At 37.7% G+C, this 19,942-nt stretch overlaps 1 protein-coding gene and 1 pseudogene across 2 annotated transcripts in view; both read left to right on the forward strand.

Annotated features, from left to right (window-relative positions):
- The window catches only part of ZNF527 (zinc finger protein 527), a 202,213-nt gene that overhangs the window by 18,731 nt on the left and 163,540 nt on the right, over positions 1–19,942 (forward strand). Inside the window, exons 5-6 of one of the 2 annotated variants that reach the window (XM_044922196.1) lie at positions 5,276–6,888; positions 7,322–7,459. In XM_044922196.1, coding sequence (XP_044778131.1) covers positions 5,276–6,849 — 1,574 coding nt within the window. In that variant the 3' untranslated portion in view covers positions 6,850–6,888; positions 7,322–7,459. Of the gene's footprint in view, positions 1–5,275; positions 6,889–7,321; positions 7,460–19,942 lie in introns of those variants that run through there. The other variant, XM_044922195.1, reaches the window with a different exon arrangement.
- Positions 17,773–17,877, forward strand: LOC123323328 (annotated as a pseudogene).

Genomic DNA, 19,942 nt, shown 5'->3' on the forward strand with positions numbered 1-19,942 from the left:
CTGCTCTGATCTCATAGTGCTCATTTCCCTCTAAGGATCCTGGCTCAGTGATATTCCCAGAATACGTCAGACATCTTCCCACCACAGCAACCTCATATTTGCTCTTCCTCCTCCCTTTTTTTTAAAGATTTTATTTATTTACCTATTTGACAGAGGGAGCGCAAGCAGGGGGAAAGGCAGAGGGAGATGGAGAGGGAGAAGCAAACTCCCTGCTGAGCAGGGAGCCCCATGTGGCACTCAATCCCAGGACCCTGGGATCATGACCTCAGCCGAAGGCAGACGCTTAAACGACTGTGCCTTCTAGGCGTCCATTCCTTCTCCTTCTAAAGCTCTTTTCCAGATCTCCACAAAACCTCCCCCCTACTTTCACTGAGGCTTTTCTTAGCTTAAATGTCACTTCCTCAGAGAGGCCATCCTGGACCTCCTCCCTATTTAATAGGGCACTCAGTAATCACACCTCTGTCCTTTATTTCATTTGCACTGATCTCCAGCATAACAAATCATGATCCATCTAAAGAGGATAGTTCTTTTCCATCACATATTTCAGCACAGCACTGAGTAAAAAAGATAGTAAATGATTTGTAGAGAGATCATATGAAGTAAAGGGAGAGAAGTGGTGAGAGTGCTCACTGGGCTATTTCTGACTCTCTGAGGTCCCAGAGTCCCTAAAAATGAGGTGGAATTTCAGGCCTGACGAGGGGCTTGATCCCCAGACCCCGAGATCATGACCCAAGCCAAAGGCCTATGCTCAACTGACTGAGCCACCTAGATGCCCCTGAGTTGTTTTTTATTTGAGTAAACTCCATCATCCTGAACACACCTAGTTGAAGGGAATCTCATGGAAAAAACACATGGAATCTGCATCTAGATTGATATGGAAATGTGCAGTTAAGGACCAGCAGCATTAGGGCTGCTCTATAACATTTTTCCTTTTTTCTTTTTTTAAAGTAATCTCTACACCCAGTGTGGGGCTTGAACTCATGACCCTGCGATCAAGAGTCTCATGCTCTACTGACTGAGCCAGCCAGGCACCCCTTTCCTTTTTCCTTTGAAATAGAAATAATATTGTTAGAAAATATTCAAGCAATTAAAAAATGTATAAAGTAGGAAGTATACTCTTCTCTCAAGATATCATTTAAAGATCTGTATTGTGCATGGTTGGATATCTTTCTAGAATTTCCCTTGCACAAATACACACATGCAATTTTTATATGCATCTATTTACAACTTGCTTTTTAAAAAAATTTTTAAACTTAGACCATTGTATTGGTTAGGATATGGAGGAAAAAGGAACTGTAGTCTATTGCCAGTGGGAATGTAAACTGGTACAGCTACTGTGGAAAACAGTGTAGAGATTCCTCAAAGAGTTAAAAATAGAAATACCATATGATCCAATAATTCCACCAGTGAGTATATACCTGAAGAAAACAAAAACACTAATTCAAAAAGATGTATGCACCCATATGTTTATGCAGCATTATTTATAATAGCTAAGATCTGGAAGCAGCCTAAGTATGCATCGATAGACAAATGGAGAAGTAAGATGTGTATATATACACAATGGAATATTACCCAGCTATAAAAAGATGAGATTTTGCCATTTGTGACAACACTGATGGACTTCTAGAGGGTACCTGCTAAGTGAAATAAGACTGAGAAAGACAAATACCATATGACTTTACTCATGTGGAATCTAAATAAACAAAACAAATGAATAAACAAAATGCAGAATCAGACCTGTAAATATGGAGAATAAATTGATGGTTGTGAGAGGGAAGGGGGGGTAAGGGATGAACTACAGAGCTCTTTGTTCTCCTCTGCATCCCATAAATTTGTATGCTTCAGGTGTGTTTCTCTTTGACATTTGCCCATAATTAAAGAGAATTTTACAAATCACCTTGGTTGAGACCTTTCATAGGGATTTTAATGAAAGGAAGGTATAAAATGCAATACTTAGGTCATATTACTGGTCCTAGAATTTTTTTCTTTAGAATTTTCTTTTATATTATTGCTCATCTTTTGCCATCCATTCTTTAAAATAAGTTCAGAGATAAAATCCTTGTGGAGTTCTGATTGAAATTTACCTGATACAAATTAAGTTGGGGTGAGCAAGCATGTGTATGTATGTTTTCCTTTTTGTACAGTTATGTCTTATATTTTTGTTCACTTAAATCTTCTTTGAAAAAAAAACTCCTTTGAAATAATTTCATACCATTTCATAGGACCTTTTCAGTGTTTCTGTACACCATACTACCTTCTCTCTTCGAATTACTTGTATACCAATTATAATCTCCACTCATTGCCTTTACTTCAAATTCTCTTACATTGCCTTACCACTTGCAGTCTGGCTCTGCTCTCTCGAATTTGGCTAAATCCAGGTGCCTTTCTTTATTTTTCTATTCATCAGCTTCCTGAGATTTATAAGATATTTCTGACCACTATTCATTTTCTCTGTTCAAAGCTCTATTCTTTTTCTCTCTCCCTTTAACTGACTGATGCCCCTATTTTTCTGTTTTTTCCTCATTCCACCATAACATCTTTGTCATGTTACTTTGGATCTCTGTCCAGTGACATCTAGTAGAACATTCTGTGATGATGGATATATTCTATATCTGTGCTTTCCAGTATTGTAGTCACTAGCCACATTTGGCTATTGAGCACTTGGAATATGGCTAGGTATTATTGAGAAACTGAATTAAATTTTTTTTTATTTTAATGAATTTAAATTGCCATATGTGGTTAGTGGCTACCATATTGGACAGCATAGCTCTATACAGTTTTTTAAAGATGGAGATCCAGTCTATAAGTCTGTGGGTCATTGTTTAGGCTATTCATGGGAACATGAATTCTGGGCTTTGGCAGTAAACTTTCTTCTTCTTAAGGTTTCTCCTTAGGTACTGTCCTTTTTTCCCAGACTTCCTACTAGAATCTTCTGGGTTTCATGCCAGGAGATTATTTACTTCAGGAAATCCTCCAGTTTGTGTACCGTTCATCAGTTCAGCATGTGGGAGACTCTACAGTCTAGTAAGACCTTTTCCTCTTCCAGCTTATAATAACTATGCTTACTACTTTCTGTGCAGTTCTGATTGGATTCCAAAGTTCATCATACTTTGATTTTTAATTTCCATCCATTTATAGATTATAATCAGTTGGAAATTACACATCTCTAATTGCCTGGATATATTTTAACCCCAAAGGGTTTACTTCTCCCATTCTTTGTCTTGCCATTTGACCATCAGTCTATTTCATAATCCCTTTTTGGACATAAATGTAATTTCTAAGAGTACTAATGGTGTAAGTATAAGAAAAACTTAATGAAGGGGTGCCTGGGTGGCTCAGTTGGTTAAGCGACTGCCTTCGGCTCAGGTCATGATCCTGGAGTCCCGGGATCGAGTCCTGCATCGGGCTCCCTGCTCAGCAGGGAGTCTGCTTCTCTCTCTGACCCTCCCCCCTCTCATGCTCTCTCTCTCTATCTCATTCTCTCTCTCAAATAAATAAAATCTTAAAAAAAAGAATAACTTTTTTTAAAATTTATTTTTTTATTCTTATGTTAATCCCCATACATTACATCATTAGTTTTAGATGAAGTGTTCCATGATTCATTGTTTGTGCATAACACCCAGTGCTCCATGCAGAATGTGCCCTCCTCAATACCCACCACCAGGCTAACCCATCCTCCCACCCCCCTCCCCTCTAGAACCCTGTTTGTTTTTCAGAGTCCATCGTCTCTCATGGTTCGTCTACCCCTCCGATTTCCCCCGCTTCATTCTTCCCCTCCCGCTACCTTCTTCTTCTTTTTTTTTTTTCTTAACATATATTGCATTATTTGTTTCAGAGGTACAGATCTGAGATTCAAAAAAAAGAATAACTTAATACATATTAATTTGTTTCATTTCAAAATGTTAAGTGTCACTGAATACATATAATGAAATAGACACTCCTAGATATTTTCTAAATGTATTCTTTTTTTTTTTTTAAATTTTATTTATTTATTTGACAGAGAGAGACACAGCGAGAGAGGGAACGCAAGCAGGGGGAGTGGCAGAGGGAGAAGCAGGCTTCCCGCCAAGCAGGGAGCCCGATGTGGGGCTCCATCCCAGGACCCTGAGATCATGACCCGAGCCGAAGGCAGACGCTTAACGACTGAGCCACCCAGGCGCCCCTAAATGTATTCTTTATTCTTATACCATACTTGTAAGGTCACCTCATTTTGCCTACTAAGAAACTGACGCTCAAGAGTTGGGTTAATCAATTTGTTAATTTGTTAAAGTTAGAATAACTAGATAGCTAGGTCAAGAAGTAGGATTTAAACTCACCTATGACCCCAAACCCTGTGTTGTTTCCACTGTGCCACATGGATGTCCATTTGACTCTCTTCCACTTTGCCTGAATCCATAACTTCCCTTTTCCTCTCAATCACTGATATGGGTGAATTGTCTGTCTTCTCCTTTTTGCTGAATGCCACCATAATACCTTAATACCATTGACTTCTAGGTATTTCTGTACTCCAATCATTGTGAATATGTCTTCCACATATACAATACTTACTTCCTGCTCTGTACTTTCCCAGGCTATACTCTATACTGTCCCCTGGAGTCCCCTATATGGAATTCCTTCCCCTATAGTATTCATATGCCTACGTACAGAGTATCTTTTTTTCAAAGAGTTTTTGGAGCTCCAGGCATCTCAGAATACCTGAATTTGGAAAATATCTAGTCTTCTCCCATCAGTCTTCTTTTACTCAGCATTACAGTAGGTATTGTATAAAGCTGCCATTTGCCTGGAGTAGAGAAAAGATTTATTCTTGGTAAGAGGGAATGTAGTGGCCCTGGGTGATGAACATAGGAAAGAAGGTTCTAGGAAAGTTGGTGAGGGAACAATGAATTTCTACCAAAAAAAAAAAAGCACAATAGTGTAGACCTAATAGAGGATAAGTGAACAAATCCCTCTTGGGCCTTGGTTAAGATAGAGCCTGAAGTAAAAGAAAATCCATGGCTGATACTCTGCATTTTACCTGTATATTAATGTGTTTGATGCCCTACATTTCCCCTATAACCTCCTCCCCATTGCCAACACATATATCTTCCTTTATCAGCTCTCTTCATTCTTTGTTCTTTCTTTGTATTTTTTTCATATTTGCTTGGCCATATTTGAAAGGTGTCAAAACCATGTACTTTCCCCTCATTCCTCCAATTAAATTCTTCAGTTTCTTCTATAACAGTTTTCTCCTTGCAGAGGCAAAAAGGACACATTTGCTTTCTTGATTATTTTTCAGACTGGGAGTCTTGGTATGAAATCAAGGAATTATCTCCAAAATGGTACATTGATGAAGAGGATATATCCCAGGGGATGGTAATGGAAAGACTTACAAGTTATGACCTGGAATATTCCAGTTTCAGAGAAGCCTGGAGATATGAGGGTGAATTTGAGCGGCATCAACGAAAGCAGGAGAGGCATTTCAGGCAAGTGACAGCTCTTAAGGAAATCTCTGCTGTGAAAAGAGACAATAAATATAATAATAATGAGAGAAGTGTTCTCTTGAAATCAGTACTTTCAACACAAGAGAGAGTTCCCACAGTAGAGCAAGTACATAAATTTGATATTTATGATAAAATGTTTCCCCCAAATTCCATCCTAATTGAACATAAAAGATTACCTGCTGAGAACGAATCTTTGATAGATAATGAATGTGAAGATTTCAACCAGAATACATACCTTAGTAAAGATACAGGAATTCCTCCTGGGGAGAAACCTTATGAAAGTAATGATTTTTCAAATCTCTTAAGTTTCCACTCATTACTTACTCAACATCAAGCAACTCATTTTGGAAAATTACCGCATGGATTCAATGACTGTGATGATGCCTTTAGGTGTTATTCATTCTTTACTCAACCTCAGAGAATTCACAGTGGAGAGAAACAATTTGTATGCAATGACTGTGGAAAAGCCTTTAGCCATGATTTCTTTCTCAGTGAACATCAAAGAACTCATATTGGAGAGAAACCATATGAATGTAAGGAATGTAACAAAGCTTTCAGACAGAGTGCACACCTTGCTCAACATCAGAGAATCCACACTGGAGAGAAACCTTTTGCATGCAATGAATGTGGGAAGGCCTTTAGCCGTTATGCCTTCCTTGTTGAACATCAGAGAATTCACACAGGAGAGAAACCATATGAATGTAAGGAATGTAACAAAGCCTTCAGACAGAGTGCACACCTCAATCAGCATCAGAGAATTCACACTGGAGAGAAACCCTATGAATGTAATCAGTGTGGAAAAGCCTTCAGCAGACGCATTGCCCTTACTCTGCATCAAAGGATTCATACAGGAGAGAAACCCTTTAAATGTAATGAATGTGGGAAGACTTTTGGCTATCGCTCACACCTTAATCAACATCAGAGAATTCATACAGGTGAAAAGCCTTATGAATGCATCAAATGTGGGAAGTTTTTTAGGACTGACTCACAACTTAATCGACATCATAGAATACATAGTGGAGAGAGACCTTTTGAATGCAGTAAATGTGGGAAAGCCTTCAGTGATGCTTTAGTTCTAATTCATCATAAGAGAAGTCATGCAGGAGAGAAACCCTATGAATGTAACAAATGTGGGAAGGCCTTCAGTTGTGGCTCATACCTTAATCAGCATCAGAGAATTCATACTGGAGAGAAGCCCTATGAATGTAATGAATGTGGGAAGGCTTTCCATCAGATCTTGTCCCTTAGGCTACACCAGAGAATTCATGCTGGAGACAAACCCTATAACTGTAATGAGTGTGGGAATAATTTTAGCTGTGCCTCAGCCCTTAGACGACATCAGAAAATTCATAATAGAGAAACTCTCTGATTATAACAAGTATATGAAAGAACATTTAGTCACCACTCAGTCCTTATTAAATAAATACCAGTGAATTCTTTGGTTAATGATTCTATGAATGTAGTAAATATGGAAAAGCCTTCAGTTTATGAGCATCCCTTATTTGAAATAGCCTGAATAGTAGACATCTATTACTTTTGGATCTGTTCTATGCCCCATTTGAAACTTACCTCACCCTCAGTGCATATCATTCTGATGAAACTATTAGGGAGAGCAGTGGATTGGTCATAGGCTGGCCACAATTTGGTTAATAAGGGAGTGGCAGATGGCCCTGTTTGGACCACTAGAACCCTAGGGGGGTATTGTTATGGATAGTAAGAAAAGATCATTTTTTTTCCTGGAATTGCAAGTTTCACGGATTTAAAGGATTTTTCAAGGTTCAAAACTCACCAGTAGCTTTTTTGTCACCGCATGAGGAAAGCCTTCCCAAGATCAGTCCAAGACAGAGGAAAATGGAGATAAGAGACAAATCTGATGACATTGTTTGACCTTCTGAATTCAATCATGCCTGAAGTCTATACCATCTTTTACTTTTTAATTTTTGTGATCCAATAAATTTTCTCTTTTTGCTTAATTTGAATTGGATTTTTGCCTCTTGGAATTACAGTTCTGATTCATACACCCTGTGTTTGCTATACATGTGAGAAAGCCTTAATCTTTTATGGCATAATTATCCTGAGAAACCTTTTGCTAAAACAAGTATATGGAAGTTGAATACACAGCCTTCATAAAGTTGAGAGAATTATTACATTTTATTTGTTGATGAAAATTAATTTGGTATTTATTAGACTCATGATAAGGATAGATTTTTAAAAATTCACCTAGTAAAACTCCTTAACAGGTTTTCCCATAAGGAATTAAAATCATTTGTGGTGGTGACTCACTATAGGCCTTTAAAGAAAGAGCGGCAAGCTAAGAGAATAATGGATCCGTCACATTAATGAATGGCTCCTCATCTTAAAGGAATTATTTGATTTTCTGTTTTCAGTATGGGTTTAAACATACTGTGTAATAGAATATAATAGAATTGTAAATGAGGTCTTCTTTTGTGGGGAGATTGAAAGCTTGGCTTAAGAAGTTTATGGATAGGGCGCCTGGGTGGCTCAGTCGTTAAGCGTCTGCCTTTGGCTCAGGTCATGATCCCAGGGTCCTGGGATGGAGCCCCGCGTTGGGCTCCCTGCTCGGTGGGAAGCCTGCTTCTCCCTCTCCCACTCCCCCCTGCTTGTGTTCCTGCTCTCGCTGTCTCTCTCTCTGTCAAATAAATAAATAAAATCTTTAAAGAAAAAAAGAAGTTTATGGATAACTTCTTTGGAACTAGAGATTCAGACAAAGATATTACCAGCAGATAGGATGGGACATTTTCAACTCATGGTAAAAGTAAAACAGTTGGAGCCTAAAATTTTTAGGGCATAAGTTATGAGTAATGAGGAATATGAGGGTAAAGGGCAGTATATTCCTATTTTATCTGAGTGGATGTAGAGAGGTAAACTGATGATATGGTAATGGTGCCACCTTGAATAGTTAGAATTGTTAGAATCTTGGATATTGTCTGGAAAGCATCTGTAAAAACAACAGAACAAATGAACTAGGAAAGAATAAAGGATTTATATATGTGTGTGGAGTGAAACAATGACTACTACTCTTATAATTTCTTTATTAGTCAATTTATACCTATATTAATACAAATCTGAAAATTTCCTAAATATTAAGACAGAGTGCCTTGAAACTGAAACTGCAGATTAAGTATGACTTAATACTTCAAACCTTGAACAGAAAAAAATAATAGTGATTATAAAACACTGCAAAACGTATTACATCTAACTAAAATGTCACTTGATATGCTGAAAATCCATGCCATTTCTTTATTCTTTCTTATATTTTCTAGATGTCTAGAAATAGTTATTTTAATAGTAAGAGTTGAAGAATAACTTATTTTGGAAAGCTCCCCAAGATTATAGTAAACTTGCCAGGCCTAAAGGAAAAAGAGTAATGACTCAGACCAGTGAAGAGTTTGAGTTATTCATTAATTGATTCTGATCTAAGTACGGCACCTGATTTCTTCCTCTGAGGTGACATAAACCCAAGCCACCGATCAATTCTCTGTTTTTTTCAGTTAAACTTGACTTGTGGGCGCCTGGGTGGCTCAGTCGTTAGGCGTCTGCCTTCGGCTCAGGTCATGATCCCAGGGTTCTGGGATCAAGCCCCACATCGGGCTCCCTGCTGAGGCATCTCCCTCTGCCTGCCGCTCCCCCTGCTTGTGCTCTCTCTCTCTCTCCCCCTGACAAAGGAATAAATGAGATCTTTTTAAAAATAAAAAAATTATTTCAGGGGTGCCTGGGTGGCTCAGTCGTTAAGCGTCTGCCTTCTGCTCAGGTCATGATTCCAGGGTCCTGGGATCGAGCCCCGCATTGGGCTCCCTGCTCCATGGGAAGCCTGCTTCTCCCTCTCCCACTCCCCCTGCTTGTGTTCCCTCTCTCGCTGTGTCTCTCTCTGTCAAATAAATAAAATCTTTAAAAAAAAAAAAAACAACAAACTTGTAACGTTGGTAAAATCTGTTACACCCATGCCATTAGCACAGGTGTTTGTGCTTTACAATCGGGTGTTTCTCCTTACAATGAGGTATTAAATTTCATTTATCTGCAGCTATACAACCCTTTGTCTTATTGCGATACAGTGACTTGATCTCTTAGCATTATTAAAAACTTATGCTTATTATTATCTTACAGTTATTAGGGTCCTCTAGAGATTTCTTGTCCTAGGAGATGAGGGTTTGAGTTTGTTCAGTTAATTCTTTTCAGGACATGGACTAATTCGTTTAGAACACACTGGCAAAACCCTTTCCACTCGGTTATTGAGTATGACCAGTGCTGGTGGAACTGTTGGATTCCTTTCTTTTTTTTTTAAAGATTTTATTTATTTATTTGAGAGAGAGGGAATGAGAGAAAGCACATGAGAGGGGGGAGGGTCAGAGGGAGAAGCAGACTCCCTGCCGAGCAGGGAGCCCAATGCGGGACTCGATCCCGGGACTCCAGGATCATGACCTGAGCTGAAGGCAGTCGCTTAACCAACTGAGCCACCCGGGCGCCCTGTTGGATTCCTTTTTTAATCTGGTTATTTATGCTGCTGAACATATCTTTCTGCCTTGTCAGTTTGTACAATTTTTGCTTGTCATATTTAAAATGTTTCTTTTATATACTCTTGATTAAGCAGGAGGTGTGTGTGTGTGTGTTTTATTGAAACATTTTGTGTAGAGTACCTACTGTGTGCCAGGCTTTGTTCTAATGTAGGCATTGGAAATATAATAGTGAACTACACAGACAGAAATCACTGCTTTTTTTTCAATAGAGCTAATTTCTAGTGAGAAAGACCAACAATAAAAAATACGTATAGAAATATATTATGTAAGAGAATAAATTCTAAGGAGAAGATGAAGGAAGAGGTAGGGGACAATGTTGATATTTTAGATTGTATGGCCAGGGGAGGAAGCCTCTTTTGAATTTGACTTTTGATTAAAGAGATGAAAAACCTGGGAAAGGTAAGAGATCTGTCTATACTGTGTATACACACACACATATACACATTTATGTGCTTTATATGCCTCTTGGAAAGGTAATCCATATATATATGAATTATGTGTCTGTATATGTATATTACATATATATTTATATATACACATATATGTAATCCATACATGTAAATATTACACTTTGTACTTACTAAATTCATTCTCATATGTATCATTGATTCTGTATTTGTGTATTGCATTTTAACATTTTTCTTTTTAGTCTCAGGAATTCATGGCCTTTTACAGCTTAACACATTTCAATTAATTATAATGTATATATTGTGAAGCTCAAATTGTCAGAATGAGCCCCTGGGGGCCAATTTAGACTGACTCTTTGCTCCCTTCAGCACTGCTCTGACATCTTTGCAAGCATTCTTACTTTCCGGCAATAATAGGATGTTCCAGACCCATCCTCAGTGTTTCTTTGCCCAAATCATGAAGTTAGCTACCTTGCAAGGAATATAGGAAGGGAAAAAACAAACGTATGTATTCGAAAGGGGATATGAAATCAGAAATAGAAGTTTCCCTCTTAAGAAAGGAAATAATTTTTCTCAGTTAAAGGTCTTGCTAGCCAGACTTGCAGTCTAAGAAAGAGTCTAAGATTGGATTTTCCATATACACTGTATTTTTTGTTTTCTATCATTCCTGTTGCTCAAGAGGAAAAAGATAGCTCAACTCCATGGTAGAGCTTACTTTGATAAGTATATATTAAGCTCACACTAATAAGAATTACATATTAATTATCGTTTATAAAACTTGAAGTTGTTTCAGGATTTTTGAAACACTGTGGGTTTTTTTGTTTGTTTGTTTTGTTTTTTGGTGGGCAGCAAAGCAAGGTTTATTGAGCCATGGAAGGTGATAGTACAAAGCCACCGAAGAGGGAGGGGACCAAGAGGGTTGCCCCGAAACACTGTTTTAATAAGTTCAAAATGGCCATTTGAAAGTTGATTATTTAAAGTTGCCTCAACTGAATATAAATAAGTCAAAAGGAAATGCCAGTAAGCTTCTTAGATGCGATATGATTCCACTTGTTCTCTTCTGCCTATAGAAGGTTTTCTTTCTTTTTAAAAGTTTTTCAGATCTCTCTTCCTGAGCAAACACAAAACAGAGCTTTGTGTGAAATATAAGTAAATTTCCCACAGAGTCCTGTGCCCTTTTAGTAGTTACTATATTTAGATGCTAGGACTTTGCATGAATTTTGGGCAAAATTGCTGCCATTATGATTGGGCTCCTTTTAGAGACAGCTGGAAAAAATGTTTCCTTTTTTGAATATGATTTCACATTGATTTCGAGTTCCTACTTAGCATATTAATTTGCTGTACCCTACTAAGATTTTCTACTTTGTCCACAAAACTCAAGACAGACAATGGGTTATGTGGTGGAGAAAAGCAGATTCTTTGAAGCCATGAGGTGAGGATACTTTAGTGACAGAGAAATGACTCACCTTCCTGGTCAGCTTTTTTAAAGGCATTTGCATGGTAATTCATCACATATTCTTCCAGAAAACGTAGGGAAGCTATCTGCTATTTTGATTATTGGCACAAGTAGGGGTGTTGGAGTTAGACCTTCATATGGATGTCAACTCTTTTAGGAGAAACTGAAAAGTGATTATATTTCTTTCAAGCTTAGTTTAGTTATTTATAAAACTGAAGGAAAAATTCCAGACTTTTGTTTTGGTAAGGATTACTTGAAAGAATGTAATATATGTAACATTTAACATGACATTTATTAATCATGAAATCAAGCCAGAAGTTGAATTGCATGCCCGAAAGCCAGCTGTTCATGTAAGACAGAATTGTAAATTCAGCTCCTGTGAATTTGCAGCTTCAGAGTCTCAGCGGCTGTCTGGATATTTGAGACTGTTAGGACTCTGTCTTCTATTAAGATAGAAGCCAGAGGGGCGCCTGGGTGGCTCAGTCATTAAGCGTCTGCCTTCGGCTCAGGTCATGATCCCAGGGTCCTGGGATCGAGCCCCACATTGGGCTCCCTGCTCCACGGAGAGCCTGCTTCTCCCTCTCCCACTCCCCCTGCTTGTGTTCCCTCTCTCACTGTGTCTCTCTGTCAAATAAATAAAATATTAAAAAAAAAAAAAAGCCAGAAAGGTATGGCTCTTGGTTTTTTAAATCTCCATTTATATTTTTGGACTTCAATTCATAGTACATTATCAAAATTATTTAGTCCAACACTCATTTCTTGGTTTATTTTTTCCCAAATAATTCCCAACTCCTATTCTCCCCCATAGGCATGCACACACGTATGCATCCTTAAATGAGTGTGTGTGTGTATATATATATATATATATATCCCTTATAAAATCAGTCATATGTTGTATGTTCGAAATTTATATTAATGGTATTATGCTAAAAGTGTCATTTTTTTCTATTCAGCACTTTCTGTTTGTTTTTTTTATGTTTCTTTTAAAGTTTTTCATTTTAATTCCAGTATAGTTAACATACAGTATTACATTAGTTTCAGGTGACCAATACAGTGATTCAGCAATTCTATACATGACTCAGTGCTCATCATGATAAGTATACTCTTTAATCCCCATCACCTATTTCACCGATTCCCTGCCCCCTACCTGCCCTTTGGTGATCATCAGTTTGTTCTCTATAGTTAAGAGTCTGTCTCTTGGTTTCTTTCTCTCTTTTTTTCTTTTGCTCATTTGTTTTGCTTCTTAATTTCCACATATGAGTGAAGTCGTATAGTATTTATCTTTCTCTGATTGACTTATTTCACTTAGCATTATACTCCCCAGCTCTATTCATGTTGTTGCAAATGGCAATATTTCTTTCTTTTTGTGGCTGAATAATATTCCATTGTGTGTGTATATTCATCTATCACTGGACACTGGGACTGCTTCCAAAATTTGGTTATTGTAAATAGTGCTGCAATAAACATAGGGGTGCATGTATCCCTTTACATTAGTGTTTTTGTATTGTGGGGGTAAATACCTAGTAGTGTGATTACTGGATTGTAGGGTAGTTCTATTTTTAATTTTTTGAAGAACCTCCATATTGTTTTCCACAGTGGCTGCACCAGTTTACATTCCCACCAACAGTGCAGGAAGGTTCCTTTTTCTCCACATCCTTACCAACGTTTGTTATTTTTTGTGTTATTTTAGTCATTCTGACCAGTGTGAGGTGATATCTCATTGTAGTTTTGGTGTGCATTTCCCTGATGATGAGTAGTGTTGAGTATCTTTCCATGTGTCTGTTTTCAGTATCTTTTCATCTGCTTATCTATCTTTGGAGAAATATCTGTTCATGTCTTCTGCCCATTTTTAAATTGGATTATTTGCCTTTTGGGTGTTGAGTTGTATTAGTTCTTTATATATTTTGGATACTAACCCTTTATCGGATAGTCATTTGCAAATATCTTCTTCCAGTTTTGTTTTTTTTTAAACTTTAAGTAGGCACCATGCCCAGTGTGGGGCTTGAACTCATGGCCTGAGATCAAGAGTCACATAATCTACCAGCTGAGGCAGCTAGGTGCCCCTTATCTTTTCCCACTTAGTAGGTTGCCTTTAAGTTTTGTTGATTAATTTATTCTGTGCAGAAGCTTTTTATTTTGATGTAGTCCCAATAGTTTATCTTTGCTTTTATTTCCCTTGCCTCAGGAGACATATCTAGAAAAATGCTATGGCTGATGTCAGAGAAATTACTGTCCGTGCTCTCTTACAGGATTTTTATTGTTTCAGTTTCAAGTCTTGCATTTAGGTCTTTAACCCATCTTGAGTTTATTTTTGTGTATGGTGTAAGAAGGTGGTCCAGTTTCATTCTTTTGCATTAGCTGTCCAGTTTTCCCAACACCATTTGTTGAAGAGACTTTTTCCTATTGCATATTCTTGCTTCTTTGGTCAAGATTGACCATATAGGGGCGCCTGGGTGGCTCAGTCTGTTAAGCGTCTGCTTTCGGCTCGGGTCATGATCCCAGGGTCCTGGGATCGAGCCCCGCATCGGGCTCCCTGATCGGCGGGAAGCCTGCTTTTCTCTCTCCCACTCCCCTGCTTGTGTTCCCTCTCTCGTTGTCCCTCTCTTGCTGTCTCTCTGTCTCTCTCTCTGTGTCAAATAAATAAAAATAAAAAGATTTTAAAAGATTGACCATAAAATTGTGGGTTTATTTCTGGGTTTTCTGTTCTTTTCTATTGATTTGTGTCTGTTTTTATGACAGTACCATACAGTTGTGATTACTACAGCTTTGTAATATAACTTGGGGTCTGGAATTGTGGTACCTCCAGCTTTGCTCTTTTTCAGGATTGCTTTGGCTATTTGGGGTCTTTTGTGGTTCCATACACATTTTAGGATTGTTTGTTCTAGCTCTGTGAAAAAGGCTTTTGGTATTTTGATAGGGATTGCATTAAATCTGTAGATTGCTTTGGGTAGTGTAGACATTTTAACAATATTTGTTCTTCCAATCTATGAGCATAGAATGTCTTTCCGTTTGTGTCATATTGAATTTCTTTCATCAGTTTTTTATAGTTTTCAGAGTAGAGGTCTTTCACCTCTTTGTTTATTCCTAGATATTTTATTATTTTTTTTTTTAAGATTTTATTTATTTATTTGAGAGAGAGAATGAGAGACAGAGAGCATGAGAGGGAGGAGGGTCAGAGGGAGAAGCAGACTCCCTGCCGAGCAGGGAGCCCGATGCGGGACTCGATCCCGGGACTCCAGGATCATGACCTGAGCCGAAGGCAGTCGCTTAACCAACTGAGCCACCCAGGCGCCCTATTTTATTATTTTTGGTGCAATTGTTAATGGGATTGTTTTCTTAATTTCTCTTTCTGCTGCTTCATTATTAGTGTATAGAAATGAAACAGATTTCTTTTTTTAAAAAAAATATTTATTTGAGAGAGAATGTGTGTGAGTGGAGGGGAAGGGCAGAAGGAGAGAAACCAAGCAGACTCTGTGCGGAGCACAGAGCCCGATGCGGGGCTCGATCTCATGACCCTGAGATCATGACCTGAGCTGAAATGAAGAGTCAGATGTTCAACCTACTGAGCCACCCAGGTGCCCCAGAAATGTAACAGATTTCTGTACATTGATTTTGTATCCTGCGACTTTACTGAATTCATTTCTCAGTTCTAGTAGGTTTTCTTTGGTAGACTCATTAGGGTTTTCTATATGTAGTATCTTGTCATTTGCAAATAGTGAAAGTTTTACTTCTTCCTTACCAACTTGGATGCCTTTTATTCCTTTTTGTTGTATCTTGCTGTAGTTAGGACTTCCAGTACTATGTTGAATAAAAGTGGTGAGAGAGGATATCCTTGTCTTGTTCTTGACCTTGGGGAAAAGCTCTCAATTTCCCCCCCCACTGAGTATGATGTTCACGGTGGGATTTTCATATAAGGCCTTTATTATGTTGAGGTATCTAAACCTACTTTGTTGTGAGGGTTTTTATCATGAATGGATGTACTTTGTCAAAGGCTTTTTCTGTGTCTATTGAAATGATCATATGGTTTTTTATGCTTCCTCTATTGATGTGAGGTATCATGTTGATTGATTTGCAAGTATTAAACCACCCTTGCATCCTGGGAATAAATCCCACTTAATTGTGGTGAATGCTGTTTTTAATGTATTGTTGGATTCATTGCTGGTATTTTGTTGAAAATTTTTTCATCTATATTCATTGAGATATTGGCCTGTAGTGCTCTTTTTTTGTGGTGTCTTTATCTGGTTTTAGTATCAGAATAATGCTGGCCTCATAGAATGAATTTGGAAGTTTTCTTTCTCTTCTATTTTTTGGAATATTTTGAAACTAGGTATTAACTCTTCTTTAAATGTTTGGTAGAATTCACCTATGAAGCCGGCTGGTCCTAGACTTCTATTTGTTGGGAGTTTTTTGATTACTGAGTCAATTTCTTTGCTGGTAATTGGTCTGTTCAAATTTTCAATTTCTTCCTGCTTCAGTTTTGGTAGGTTATATGTTTCTAGGACTTCATCCATTTCTTCTAGGTTGCCCACTTTGTTAGCATATAATTTTTCACAATCTTATAATTGCTTGTATTTCTGTAGTGTCTGTTGTTATTTCTCCTCTTTCATTAATGATTTTGTTTATTTTCATCCTCTCATTTTGTTTTGTGTGTTTTTTGTTTGTTTGTTTGTTTTGATGAGCCTGGCTAAAGGTTTATCAATTTTGTTGATCTTTTCAAAGAACCATCTCCTGGTTTCAGTGATCTGTTCTATTGTTTTTTTAAGTTTTATATCATTTATTTCTGCTTTAATCTTTATTTTCTTCCTTCTAGTTTTGGGTTTTGTTCTTCTTTTCTAGCGCCTTTAGGCTTAACATTAGGTTGTTTGAGATTTTTATTGCTTCTTGAGGTAGGCCTATATTGCTATCAACTTCAACTTAGAACCACTTTTACTGAATCCCAAATATTTTGGACCATTGTATTTTCATTTTCATTTGTTTCCATGTCATTTTTTATTTCTTCTTTGATTTCTTAGTTGACCCATTTATTGTTTAGTAGCATGTTATTTAGCTTCCATGTATTTGTGCTCTTTCCACATTTTTTGGTTATGGTTGATTTCTAGTTTCATAGCATTGTGGTCAGAAAAGATGCATGAGGGATGCCTGGGTGGCTTAGTCGGTTAAGCCACTGCCTTCGGCTCAGGTCGTGATCCCAGGGTCCTGGAATCGAGTCCCGCATCGGGCTCCTTGCTCAGCAGGGAGCCTGCTTCTCCCTCTGCCTGCTGCTCCCCCTGCTTGTGCTCTCTCTCTGATAAATAAATAAAATCATAAAAAAAAGAAAGAAAAGATGCATGGTGTGACTTTAATCTTTTTGAATTTTTTGAGGTTTTGTGGCCTAATATGTAATCTATTCTGGAAAACGTTCCATGTGCATTTGAAAAGAATGTGTATTCTGCTGTTTTAGGATGGAATCTTCTGACTATATCTGTTAAATCCATCTGGTCCAGTGTTCATTCAAAGTCACTATTTCTGGGCGCCTGGGTGGCTCAGTTGGTTAAGCGACTGCCTTCGGCTCAGGTCATGATCCTGGAGTCCCTGGATCGAGTCCCGCATCAGGCTTCCTGCTCGGCAGGGAGTCTGCTTCTCCCTCTGACCCTCCCCTCCCTCATGTGCTCTCTCTCATTCTCTCTCTCTCAAATAAATAAATAAAATCTTAAAAAAAACAAAAACAAAACAAAGTCACTATTTCCTTCTTGATTTTCTGTTTGGATGATCTGTTCATCAGTGTAAGTGGGGTGTTAAAGTCCCTTACTATTTTATTATATTACTATCAATTATTTCCTTTATGTTTGTTATTGTTTTATGTATTTGGGTGCTCTCATGTTGGGTTCATAAATATTTACAATTGTTATATCTTCAGCTTTGCACAGTGGCAGTATCGTAGCCAATGAGGTTTATCCGAGGCGTGATTATTGCTAATTGAAAACTTTTCCCAATATAATTGTTATATCTTCTTGTTGGATTGTCCCCTTTATGATGATATAGTGTCCTTGTCTCTTGTTGTGTACAGTCTTTGTTTTAAAGTCTATTTTGTCTGATATCAGTAATGCTATCCTGGCTTTCTTTGGACATCCATTTACTCTACATGGTTTTTAGATCTATCATGTTCCTCTGTGCATAGTCATCTAATGCTATTCATCACTTCTAACACTTGCATAGTAACTAATAGTATATATTAACTATGTTTTATTTATTCTTTACCACCTGAAGTGATGGATAGAACTCCTGGCTTTCACAAGGAACATCCTAGTATGTATCCCTTGCAGACCTGGACTAGATTAGAATACTTACCCTGGAATATTGCACCTGTTGTTCACACAATTTTACTGGGTAGGTACAACGAGGTTACTTTCTAGAGTGGCTGTATCTGTTTACATTCTCACCAGCAGCACCTCTTTCTATGTGCTGGTAAACACTTGATATTATCTTCCTTGGATGTTTTTGGTTTGCATTGTTATTATTGACTACTGGTGAGCTGGAACGTATCTCCATATACTTCTCAGTCATTTGGACTCTATCAAGTGTTTTTTTTCTTACCTTGTTTGTCTCCCATCAAATATGCCATCAAATCCATTCATAAAAGTTTGGTTAAAATTTACTTGTAAATCCATCTGGGCTCTAGGCATTGTCTTGTGAGGAGATGTTTCTATACCATTTCAAATTATTGGGTTTATTAAATTTTTCTGTTTCTTATGCCAATTTTGGTATTTTTTTTTAAGAAATGTGTTCATGTGTCTAGGTTGTCAAATTTGTTTGCAAATAGTCATTCATAAGATTCTTTTATTACTCTTCTAACTTCATTTGGTTTCTTACTCATTTTCTTATTTGCATCTTTGTACTTTTTATCAGCCTTGACAAAGGTTGATATAACTTACTGATCATTGATTAAAAAAAAAAAACCTATCTTTTGGTTTTGCTATCCTTTTATCTCTCCTGTATTGATTTCTGCCTTTTATGTTTATAATTTAATTCTTGTTTGAGTGTGCTCTGTTCCTACACTTTTTAGTTGAGAATTTAGTTTTTTCTTTTTCTTTTTTTTTTTTTAAGATTTTATTTATTTATTTGACAGAGAGACACAGCAAGAGAGAGAGCACAAGCAGGGGGAGTGGGAGAGGGAGAAGCAGGCTTCCTACAGAGCAGGGAGCCCGATGTAGGGCTCAATCCCAGGACCCCGGGATCATGACCTGAGCTGAAGGCAGACGCTTAACAACTGAGGCACCCAGGTGCCCCAGTTTTTTGTTTTTCTTGATAAATGTACTTGAAGCTGCACTACTACCCTCTACTACCTAGGTTGTATCCTACGATTTTGGCAGTTAGTGTTTTCATTGTTATTCATTTCCACGTTTTGTAAATTACTTTAGGTGTTCTTTTTTTTTTTTTTTTTTAACAGCAAAATTAGGTTTATTTGGGAATAATAGAGAACTGCAATTCAGGACAAGCAAGCTATGGCAAAACCATAGGCAAGTCCTAGGTGGTCTTCTTTAACTCAGAAGTCTTGGCTGTCTTTGTTATTTGTTTCTGATGCTACTACATTATGTCAGACATTTATATTGATTCTTTGGAATTGAATGATTCAGTGGAATTGAATGAGCCTCAATTTTCATAACTGTTACAGGTATATTCAAAAAGTATATCCTTTCTGAGCTTTTTGGGTGTAAATTTCAAGTCTTTTAGGTCAAGGTATCAATCTATTGGATCTTTACCAATCTGGGAGGTGGAAAATGATAACCAATGTAGTTTTAATTTGCTTTTTTTTTTTTTTAAAGATTTTATTTATTTATTTGACAGAGAGAGAGATAGCGAGAGCAGGAACACAAGCAGGGGGAGTGGGAGAGGGAGAAGCAGGCTTCCCGCCGAGCAGGGAGCCCGATGTGGGACTCGATCCCAGGACCCTGGGATCATGACCTGAGCTGAAGGCAGACGCTTAACGACTGAGCCAGCCAGGTGCCCAATTTGCTTTTTTCTTATTGTGAATAAGTTTGGGTTTCTTTTCTGTGAACTGTCTCTATCTTTTGCTCAATATTCAAT

The sequence above is a fragment of the Neomonachus schauinslandi genome, chromosome 16 (genome assembly GCF_002201575.2).
Source record: "Neomonachus schauinslandi chromosome 16, ASM220157v2, whole genome shotgun sequence".
Taxonomy (NCBI): domain Eukaryota; kingdom Metazoa; phylum Chordata; class Mammalia; order Carnivora; family Phocidae; genus Neomonachus; species Neomonachus schauinslandi.